Source organism: Athene noctua, chromosome 1 (genome assembly GCF_965140245.1).
Source record: "Athene noctua chromosome 1, bAthNoc1.hap1.1, whole genome shotgun sequence".
Taxonomy (NCBI): domain Eukaryota; kingdom Metazoa; phylum Chordata; class Aves; order Strigiformes; family Strigidae; genus Athene; species Athene noctua.
This window is the reverse complement of record NC_134037.1, coordinates 178,495,104-178,506,956: the sequence shown is the minus strand read 5'-3', so window position 1 is coordinate 178,506,956 and position 11,853 is coordinate 178,495,104. Positions and strand designations below refer to the sequence as shown.

General features: G+C 42.4%; 1 protein-coding gene across 1 annotated transcript; it reads right to left on the bottom strand.

Annotated features, from left to right (window-relative positions):
• Positions 1-291: 291 nt before the first annotated feature.
• Positions 292-10,696, bottom strand: EIF1AX (eukaryotic translation initiation factor 1A X-linked). The gene is made up of 7 exons (XM_074906178.1): positions 10,493-10,696; positions 9,089-9,172; positions 7,191-7,294; positions 5,501-5,551; positions 3,909-3,990; positions 3,712-3,803; positions 292-1,654 (listed from the first exon to the last, which is right to left on the bottom strand). The coding sequence occupies exons 1-7, from the start codon at positions 10,506-10,508 to the stop codon at positions 1,649-1,651; spliced, it is 435 nt and encodes a 144-aa protein (XP_074762279.1). The 5' UTR covers positions 10,509-10,696; the 3' UTR covers positions 292-1,648.
• Between the last annotated feature and the right edge of the window lie 1,157 nt (positions 10,697-11,853).

Here is an 11,853-nt window from a genome sequence, read left to right as displayed (position 1 = left end):
ATACAAAGATAGTAAATTCACATACTTTAAGATCAGTGGAGTAAGAATGATATACTGGTAGTATCTTTTCCCAATATTTAACAACAAATATCTAAACCCCATGAAACATATGGCAAAATTATCTAATACTAAGAAAACGTTACCCCTAGAATACGATACCAGGTCCATGTAAGTAAAATAGATACTATAATGAAAGAAAAAGAGAAGACATTTTCACAAAAGTTCTAGAAGTTCAAATCAAGCACTGAACTCCTCCTTAAAAATCATGTAAAGCAATGAGGCCACTCCGTATTTAAAGCCATTTTGGTTTTATCTATTGGGGTAGTCACTTTACATCATACCAAAAAGACTGCATAACGAATACAAGTGTCAAGAATCAGATTTTTATGGCACAAAAGGAAGTTTTCCATTAACCTGCTTTCAGAGTTGTTAAATACATAATTGAAGACAAACTAAGGCTACCACAAAATAATTTTTTCATGATGATGTTAGTCTTTATTCAGCTTCTTAACTGATTCCTCCAGTCTGAAGGTGGAGAAGAATCTTCCCATTAGTTTGTTTCAGTGATTTATTCTGGATGAAAAGATTCTTTCCTATGTTTGACACAAATTTATTTTCTCATTCATATTGTTATTCAAAGTTCATCACATAAGCTTTAATGTTGTACCTTACAATGTACGGAATTTAAGATTAAAATAAAACTCTACTCTTAACATAACCTTTTCTATATGTAAAAATATTCTACATGTTTAACGTATTAAGAATTTTAAGCATTCACTTTGGGGAAAAACTTTTTTACGTATTTTTCAGTACAAACCCGACTGTTAGAAGTTTTGTATTAACGTATCCCTGTTAAGTTGGGTGTCACCCAGTGTTCATCTTCTGCAACTACGGCGTGACTACTGCACTTACAACACAGAAGAGCTATGTGTACAAGACAGTTTTCAACAACTGCAAATTTGAGATGCTGCTTGCTTTTTAACTTTGCTTCTCCCCTACCCCTCCACTGTGGCAAATTTACATCTTTGAAATAATGAGTGTTTTTAATTATCAAAATCAGTATAAAAATAGCAGCATGCTACTAGACATGAAAAGCAGATTCATCATGCATTATGAATTTAAATGCAGATTTCTGCCTTCCTTTTATATTATCAAAATCTTTTTAAAGTTAACATCAAGGCAAGGGGTATAGGGACAGACACTGCATAGTATGATCTGATACTAATCTGAACTGGGTACTTGTATTTAATCAAAATCCATGATAATTACAGGGTAAACAATTTTTATTTCAAAATACAAGTTTAACTGGAATTGTAGTGATGAAAGCAGAAGAGGGAAAAACACAGTCTTTTATAGCCCATGTCACTGTATCTCACACCCAGAGGTAAATGCTCTAACTGCTGAAGAGAAAATATTTGTGGCATTTCATTTAACCTTTGAGATAATCCAGCATTATCCATTTCTAAAGAAATATAAATACTTTAAAACAAACATTGAAAATAAATCCTTTTGATGTAACAAACTACACTCTTTACCGAGAATTTTCAGTCTTCTTAAAAGAAAGGGACTTCACCCAAAAATAATCGAAATATCAATGTAGAACAATCCTTGGAGGAAAAAAAATCGGAATGTAAACTTCTGTTCCAAATTAGATCTGAAAAGCAAAAACACCACACAATGTATTTAATTCACACGCATTTTTCATCATGCAACTCTGACTGTAAGCTGTTTTAATGGTTCAACAGGAGACTTCCTGCACTCAGTACAGTACTGGTTTTGCTGCAACTCACATCCCGTTTTCATAACGTGTGGACAGTTACTCTCATGTCCCACCACCACTACAGACCTGAATTAGTCCATGACTCTCAAAAACGAAAACAAAATGAAGTTTAATGGTAACTTCCCCAAGTAGTGACTTAATTTGGTACCAAAATGAAGTTTTCTAACCATTCTTCTGACATAAACAACAAAGGAAATGTGCCACCACGTCTTTCATGTTAACTATGACCTTGGAAACTGCACTTAATTCTACATAGACTAGGATGATCCTTAAGAGAGGTTATTCACATTTTATCTCTTTGTCTTTTTTTTTCTTGAAGCATGCCATTAATATCATATTGCATAGCTGACAGAAGCTTAAAAACAATCACAGCTGCTCACTTAAATATACATCCCCCCCGAAGATCCATTAGTTTGCAAATTTTACTATTTCAGTATTCCTACAGCTACTTTTCACTTTGATGTCTTAAAACAGCTTCATTATTAAAAGCATGTAGTACTAGAAAGTGTTTCTATCTTCAGTAAGCTCAACCACTGACAGGCTCAAAGTGCAATTTTCAAAAGCCTGAAGAAAAATTCATCAGGATTTTGATATTTTAAAAATGTTTGATCTGATGCATTAAGTATCGAGAACCTCCAAACAGTCAAAATAATGTAGGCATTTAAAGAGAGTTAGTCATATTACCAACTTCGAGAGAGAGAGAGAGAGGACTAAAAAGATGAAGAATTAAAACAAAATAATATACTTAGAACAGCCTATCCAATTAAGTTAACTCACTGTCTTGGTAAATTACTAATCCAGTCAGACAGTTGACCCTGCCCTGCACACATTCGTCTTTTAACTGCAAAATAAAGTGCATCATCTTAGAAAACACCTCACAGCAGATTATACTCCTGCAATTTGCTATATAATCTGAATTATAACAGTTTTACTACTACAGTTTAAGAGTGTGAATGGTCAGTTACTACAGCTTAGTGATAAGCAGTAACACAACTGACTGACTCTGTGAATTCACGATTACTGTTAACTTTAGTAACTACTAAGGTGCAGCTTTTTATGATTTTAATGTAAATGAAAAACGAGACTTAAAGACTTTGTTTTTTAAAAACACAAATCCCTCAGTTATTTCTGTAGTTATTATTAGATAGTGAGGTTGTTAAAAGTACAGGGGAATCAGAAAGGTGAAAGCCACAGGTGTTTGTGCAATCTGCCAAAACACCTACATAACCTGTGACCCATTCCAGCAGTTGGTGTCCAAAGGAGTGTGCATCAGCAGTTTATGGCTCACCCTGCCTCCACTGAAGTGGCCACGGTTGCCCTATGTGGCACAAGAGCTGACCCACCAGTCTTTGTGCCTGCTCCCAAAGAGGTCTGTCTGGCCTTCTGTGCAGGGGATGCAAGGAAATCCTACTAGTCTGCTAAACCATCCCACATCATCTACTTCGCTTTCTGTCACAAGCTTGTTGTACAGAGCTTACACTTCAGAGAGCAGCACTGAGGGCCACATTCAGTTCCTTCAAGACGAACATTCCCAGTTTCATGTACGCACGCAGTCGTTGGTTCGCGTAATTGCAATGCCTCTCGCATGTGCTCACACACACACAGTCATCTGAATGGAGGCTGCTATGTAACTCTAGGTCTTTGGGGTCAAACGACTTTGATTTTTTTTTTTTTTTTTAGACAGCTTAAAGGTAACGAGAAGACTGCTGCTCTACTATTTGCTTAGAGGTCAGCTGGAGGATGACTGTAGGACAGAGGTGAGAACAGAGAGCGGACATGCACACATCCACACCACTTTCTGAAGCAGTCCCTGACAAGGTGAGCTATTCTGAATATTCATGTATTATTTTACTTGTTCTAAATGAAGAATAGCTTATTGCCAAAGATGACAGTTTCAAGCGTATGATACAAAATACATATTTACTACTTACGTCATCAATATCTTCATCATCATCTCCAATATCATCAAACTGGATTTCATCATCATCTCCAGGGCCAAATGTGTCTGTTTCATTGATTTTAGCTAAAAAAGAATTTAGAATGGTTAATGAGTGCACTTATATCAAGTCAAGATAGACTGATTATTCTTGTCCAGTATGAACTTCCAATTTGAAGTGAAAAAGATTACCATGTTCTGGAAGCTCTCCATATGCTTTCAGGCTTCTGGCTTCATCTGCATTGTACTTTAGAATAACATCAGCCTTGTTATCCTAAACGAGAATTTATTAGAATTTATTAGTAATCTAGAAAGGAAAAAACCTCCTTATCTATATTATTTACAGAAGAATATCTTGTTACTTCCTCCCCTCCAGTTCCTTTAAATTTGAAGTAAAAAAATGCTCATTTGTAGAATATCTTCATTTATTCTGGGTTTTCTACAAGTATAAGTCATTTGAGAAATCTAGTTTCATGCCTTTGAAATTAATCTTTCTTCAGAGACACACATAGTGAGGTATTTGATGGTCAGTCAGAAAGTGACAAAACTTCCTAGTTTTAAGAAGTTTAATATATACAGTAAATGACAGTATCTCAAATATTTTACAACTCTGTGTCCTAGTTTGAGCTGGGATAGAGTTAATTTTCTTCCTAGTAGCTGGTACAGTGCTGTGTTTTGGATTCGGTGTGAGAATAATGTTGATAACACACAGTTTTAGTTGTTGCTAAGGAGCACTCATCCGAACTTAAGGATTTTTCAGTTTCCCATGCTCTGCCAGCAAGCACATGTACAAGGAGCTGGGAGGGAGCGTGGCCAGGACAGTGGGTCTGAACTAGCCAAAGGGATACCCCATACCGTAGGACATCATGCTCGGTGTATAAATGGGGGGAGTTGCCCAGGAGGGGCAGATTGCTGCTTGGGCATTGGTCAGCAGGTGGTGAGCAACTGCACTGCACATCACTTGTCTTTTCTTGGGTTTCATTAGTCTCTCTTTTTGTTATATTCCTTTACATTACAGTTATTATAATTATTATTGCATTTTATTATTGTTATTATATTTTAGATTTATATTTTATTTTAGTTATTAAGCTGGTCTTATCTCAACCCACAAGTTTTACTTTTTTTCGAGTCTCCCCCCATTCCACTGGGAGGGGGGAGAAGTGAGCGAGCAGCTGTGTAGTGCTTAGTTGCCAGCTGGGCCTAAACCACGACACTCTGTAATGTACATTTCAGAAGCAAAATCTATCTTTGAACAACTGATGACATGACACGTTCATGAAAAGCATTTACCTAATGAAAGTTTGACAACTGTTTTCCATTAACCTTTACATTAGGTAAAACTACGCTACTTCATTTTTGGAAATTTAAGCAGAAACTAATCACTGATCAGCTGGCCTCTTAAGATAAAAGCCTAAACATCAAGGCTCCAGAATTCTGAGTACTACAACAAAATGTTTGGTGCTTGGCTCAATCTCCCACAGGACCTAATCCTCAAACAGCTACACCTGGAAAAAAAGGCTCAGGTGTGATGTCAATAAGCACCTTCCCTCACAAAGTCTCAGGAAGCAATTTAGACAATTTAGAACAAGTTGAACCAGGATTTGTCATCTACTCTTGACAATCTTTCTGTAATACAAGGAAACTAAAAATCATGATTTAGCATCACTAAATACAAATTCAAATAAAGTCAGATGTGAATTCCCTCACGATACCTGCTGCAATTTAACATTCAATAAAACTGTTTGTAAGATATTCTTCATTGGGAAATTACACTGAATTTTTACCTGGTAGTCTCTTAAGCCAACCAAGATAATATCAGATGTATTTATCCAAACCTGAAAGAAAACGTATGTTATACTGCAGGAATTCAACTTTTGTTTTATAACACAAGAGTCAAACAGTGCATTTATGTTTACTGAGAGATACAGTATACAGCCACCATTTTCACTTTCTAACCAGAAAACTGGAAATACTCAATTTCATATTTTAACAGCAAAACCCAGGTCATAAATACTCATAATATTTCACGTGTAATGGAGATAATATTAAGGTAAATCAAACTTCTTTGAAGAGGTTCCAGCCAACAAGGTGGTTATTCAGTTGTAACTTCTGAGAAAACAGAAATGATGCATCAAGCCACCACTCTGTGAACTGAGCTCCACAAGGGCAAAAAGGAAAAAAAAAAAAACAATGAAGGGGGTGATGGACAAGCACAGTAAACAGCACAAGAAAATGAATGGAGCTGTTTCTAGCAACTGACCATGCTAACCAGTCAAAACAAAGCCAGAAGCCTGCAAGAATTTAAATGCTCGATAGTTCTATCCTACATCAGCTTGATTTTTTTTTTTGAGACGAAATATACTTCAGTTGAAATTTTCTTTCTTTTAGACACGAGAAATAGCTGAGTGATGCTTTCTGTAGCAAGAAATTAATTCTGCAGCGCCTAGCATTTATCTGTGCACATTCTCCAATACTTTCAAGAGCTTATTGCAGTGCATTGCAGGCAGCTAGCAGAGCTCACAGGGATACCAAGATACGGCTGTTCACTGGTCTCCAAAATCAGACAGGTAGAACAATCCAGAATGAACACAGTGAATCTCTGTTCTTATTTGGAACAAACTATCTGAGAGGGCCTCCTCCATACCATATACCAGCAGAAAACAGAAAGCTGACATCTGACAAGGGCAAGAGCAGACACCATCCAAAGATGGCAAAGTTAAGAATGCAAACCATACACCTGACTTCCCTGAAGGTACCAACTTTTGCACATCAGCGTTGTATGAAAGTATCTTGGGAACTGATGAAGTGGACAGTGAAACAATGGCATCTGAGGTGCCCGCAGGAAACTATAAAAGCAACCTTCCCAAACCACTCTTAATGAACTGTTCTCAGGTAAGTCACCCAGTGAGATGATGATAATTATTTAGTTCCTCCCCAGATCAAACTAAGTGGGGTATCAGACCCTGATTCTTACTGGTTTCAGGAAATAGCACACAAAAAAGGTGGCTTTGGACAACCCTTTACACCTTTATTTCCTACTCTGGGTGTCAATCTTCATGCTAATAGAAGTACTGATGCTAAGCTAAGTACTGATCTAGTCTCAGATGTAACATACTGATTTTCAAAACGGTCAAGTTCTTCACCTACAACTAGTGAACTTTTAAATATCTGATATACATATAAGTTGCTAGAATATAAAAATTAGTATTTCATAAGCAGACAAAAAAATCTCCCCTGGAATATACCCATCCAAAGGCAGCCCTTCAAGTACAAGCTTCACTCAAAAGCCAAAGACTGCCTATTGTTGTGCGAGCAAGACAAACAGAAGAACACACTAGTTTACTATCAAAAAAGAAGTTTAAGATATTAAGTAGAGTAGAAATATTAACATTTGTAACAAGCTACATACTTAAATTTTTAAATTACATATCATGCATAATGCCACTGTTCTCTATTATAATGCTTCAAAATTACCTTTTTTCTTAGTTTCCCTCTAATATGACATAACCTCTTCACACCATCAAAACATAATGCCTCCAGTCTTCCATTGCCTAACATCTTGATCACCTGGGCATATTCTGAAAGAGACAGTAACATATAGCAAAACTTCTAAACAAATACAGCTTCATGAAATAACCAATAATTTTTGCCAGTGTAACCAAAATTTGCTGTAACATTTTATAAAACATCAACAGCTGAGAGGAACTTTGATCAGCAACACAGGCTGCTGAATGTATTGCAGTTCTCATATCATCATTGATGTTAATACTTTCAAACATTGCTCATTACTAGTTGTGTCCATGCTTCTGTTCCCTCTGAAATGCTTACTACAGGTAACTGACTATCAAGTCACGCTCAGAGTTTGAAAGCTTATGACAGCATCACAGCACCCGTCCTGACAAAAACTGGCGCTATCATTGAGGGAAAAGGAGAAAGCAGCACATCCTGTACACCCCACTGATACACTGAATCCCTTCTGCTGAGGTTCTATGAAAAAAAAAATGCTGTTTGTGTAAGGACACGTTGTGGTGTTCTCAGAAACCATCTGAAAGACAAGTACCACGCTTCACCTGAAAACTATGAAGTTGCTCTCCAACACCCACCCTCAAACCTCTCACCTTGTGTTTTATCTCCTTCCCTCACCGAGTTCCAGGAACCACTGCTGAAGTATTTCACACAATTAAAGTTTGCAGTATAATGTATTAGCATTTAACTAAAAAAAATAAAGCTTGTAAGAACTATATCATAACTATTATAAAGCTTGTAAGAATTATAACAGTATCTGACCACCTATACTTGTCAGAAAAAAATATTTATCAATTAGCCAAAGCTGTATTTAAATATCCTAAAATCTTTACTTAGCACAAGTTAGATAGTCCAACAAACCACATGAGACTATTAATAACCGAGAATAATGTTTCATTAAGTAGATTTTACTTGGGAGTTTAAAAGGATTTTAAGTTTTCTAGGTGCATCAACATCAACTCCTTTTTTGCTTGCAACTGTCACAGAATATCAGAAAGAGCTTAAAAAATTAGTTCAGTGGTCACTTCTTTTACAGTGATCTCAGTCAGTACTTTTCCTGTACTTCTAACAAATCAACTGATTTATTGGTCACTAGGCAAGTACTCACATATACGAGACCAACCACAAGATTGTGACACTCAAGACGGGCTAAGCCAAAAGGGAGGTGAGCTTACTGTCAACAAAAGGCAGGGGAGAGGGGAATCCTAGTCATCACCTTCCAGCTGAACACTCCTGTGGCTTACTTCACCTGGCAACATCCAAGCAAGCACCTTACCTATTGCTCCTGTTTTAATAATTGTTAGGCATCCCAACCTAGGAGCCAATTTAACCAAGCCATCAGGGGACAGAGGAAGAAGAGCGAGATGTACTGTTCTGCCAGGTCAGTGACTTTGGAGAGCTCATCAAGGGATCCAAGAAATGTTACAGCTGGTATAAAACAGAAAGTGGGACTGTGCATCCAAGAGGCAACAAACAAATAGTGGCAACACTGAACTACCATCAGCTAAGCTAGCTGCTGACAGACCCTCACACAGAGCCACTCAAGGGATTTCTATGGAATGTTTACATACATACTCTATTACACATGGCACCACAGCAAGGTCAGTGAGAGGCAAGCTTCATTCTTAAGTGGTGAAGCGATTTAAAATTTCCCTTTTCCCAGTGTCTTCCTCCTACACTCAACACATCATTTAGAATTCAGATACAACCCCAAGAATACCTCTATTTATTCCACAATAACTTCTCAGACATCCAGATGTTTTCTTTGTGCATTAACTTCCAATGTATGTCACTTACAGTATCTGACTGAAAACAAAGACACTACCATACTATAGTTAAAAACTCACCTTGCCCGTCTTCCTTGAACACCAGTTCTCTTTTTTCTGATTCATTCTCATTCTTACCTCGTCGCCTGTTTTTACCTCCTTTGCCTAAATTAAAAGGGTGAAAAAAGAGCGTGTTTGACTATCTCTGAATATAGTGAATGAGTTCTGGGGACTTCTGTGCTTGTTCTCTATATGGCTGTTTGAGTATTCTATTCAGATCTAGATTTTTTTCCTTGGTGTTAACATGCTTAGTTCTAAATTTTTTACTGAGTAGTAACACAGTAATTAAGAGATTAGAGCCTCCACCATTTAAAATGTCCTGGTTGCTCTGGAGGGACAGCAGCCTTCAACAAGGATTTGCCCAAGATCAAAGAATGGTTTGGGTTGGAAGGGACCTTGAAGACCATCTAGTTTCAACCCATCTTCCACTAGGCCAGGTTGCTCAAAGCCCTGTCCATCCTGGCCTTGAACCCTTCCAGGGAGGGAGCATCCACAGCTTCTCTGGGCAACCTGTTCCAGTGTCTCATCACCCTCATAGGGAAGAATTTCTTCCTTATATCTAATCTAAATCTACCCTCTTTCAGATTGAAGCCATTACCCCTTGTCCTATCACTACGTGCCCTCGTAAAAAGTCCCCCCTCCAGCTTTGATGTAGGCCCCTGGAAGGCCGCTATAAGGTCTCCCCAGAGCCGTCTCTTCTCCAGGCTGAACTGCCCCAACTCTCTCAGCCTGTCCTCATAAGGGACCTGCTTCAGGCCCCTGATCATCTTTGTGGTGTCCTCTGGACCCGCTCGAGCAGGTCCATGTCCTTCTTATGTTGGGGGCCCCAGAGCTGAACTGCCATTTTCAGATTTTGTGGCCGCTACTACCAAACGTTATAAATAATGGTGGGATAATGTGATGCTCATAGCCACCGAAGAGCAGAACAAGTGGCAACAGGGTTAAGTGCTCTTCATGAAAACACAGAAGAGCAGCTCATACTTCCCCCCTGTTAAAAAGCTGCTGCTCGCTTCCTCTCACTTTCTCTTCTCTTCCTTTAAGCAGCGGGGTGGGGGGACGGCAGAAGCAGCACTCCCCAGCGAGTACATCGAGGAGCACGCACAGCCGGCCGCTTCCTCGGCGACCGCCCCTGACAGCCAAGCCCCGCCGGGGCCTCCCCCTCCCGGCCGGCCAGGCCCCAGAGGCCTCCGACAAGCCGCTGGGCCGCGCAGGACAGGGGCCAGGCCGGGACCCGCGTCCGGGAAGGGCCAGGAGCGGGGAGAGGGAACTGGCCCGGCGGACCCGCCGGCGCGGCGGGAGGGCTCCTCCGCCCCCTCCCCTCCCCGCCCCGCCCGCCGGCACGGGGCCGCGGCGGCACACACGTGAGAGGCGGCGGCGAGCGGGGCGTCCCCGGGCCTCCCCAGCGCGGCCGCGCCCGGGCCTCACCTTTATTCTTGGGCATGGCGCTGGGCGCTCCGCCGCGGAGGGGCTGCGGGCAGGGGCGGCGGCTGGGGCTTCACAGGGCTCCCGCGAAGCGGAGGCGGGCGGCGGCTCCGGCCGGGATCGGCGGCGGCTCCTGGCGCGGCGGGACCGGGGCCGGGCTGCGGCTGACTCGTGCGCTCCGGCCGCTGGCGCCTAGCCGACCCACAGCGCCCCCTGGCGCGCGGGCGGCCTCGCGCCGCACGGCAGCGCCGCCTCTGCGCACGCGCCCCGCGCCTTCCTGGCAGCCCGCCCGCGCCTGGCGGCGCAGCGGAGTTGGGGCGGGACGCGCCTCGACGGGCATCGTCATCAGCGGGCGCCGCGCGATTGGCCAGAGCTCCGCGCCTGGCAGGCGGCGGCGGCCAATCGGAGGCTCCACAGAGCGGCTGCGGCGGTGAAGGGCGGGGCCGGGCGGGCGCGGTAGGCGCGTGGTGAGGGCGGGGCCGGGCAGCCGCGCTGGCGGGCGGCAGCGAGTACCCGGTTGATTTAGTCTGGTTTTTATAACAACGGCGACCCCAAAAGTGTCGGGGCCGGCAGGCGCCCTGGTGCCCCCTCCCCCGGCAGCCCGCCGCCGCCCCGGGACCGGTCCTCGCCTGCAGCCGCCGCCCTCCCGCCGCTCCCCGCCCCCGCGTGGGGCCCAGCCGCAGGCTCGGGCACGGCGGCTCCCGGGGGTGGCGGGGACTCTCTCCGGTGGATTTCAAGGAGCAGGAGGAGGTCTCGCACCTCCGGCCTCAGCAGCGGGCAGCGCAGCCCCCCGAGCCTGGGGACCCGCACACTCACGCTGTTACAAACGCGCGGGTTAAACGGTTACAGCGTGAGGGGAGGAAAGGGGGACGGGCTGAACTAAGGCACGATAGTGTGCATCATCGGGGGGCCGTGGCCTACGGACCTCCCTTCCATGCCAGAGGTTCTCAGGGCATACAGATTATCCAGTTCACACAAAAATATATATAAAATGTTTTTCAGACAGGACAAAACCTGGTGTTGGCCCAGGGCCACACCAATACGTATCTGAAGACAGCCAGCCCAAGCCAGAGAGTTGACCTACAGATGAATCCTGTATATTTTATAGCTGAAAACCATTGTACTAGTCGGTATTGTACTAAGTTATAACAACCCACTTATGCTGATGTAAAAAGTGCTAAAGCATGGAAGTACTGAAGCCTGAACAACAGGCCCCAAGCAGAAGATGCTAACTTAGTATATAATCGTCAACAAAGTATGTAAGCTCGCTAGTGAAAGATGCAGCCTAGAATATAATCAGTAGTGAGGACGAAATGCTGAGAGAATGTATCCAGCTTCCCTTGTTTAGCCTTGTTCAAGGCTGA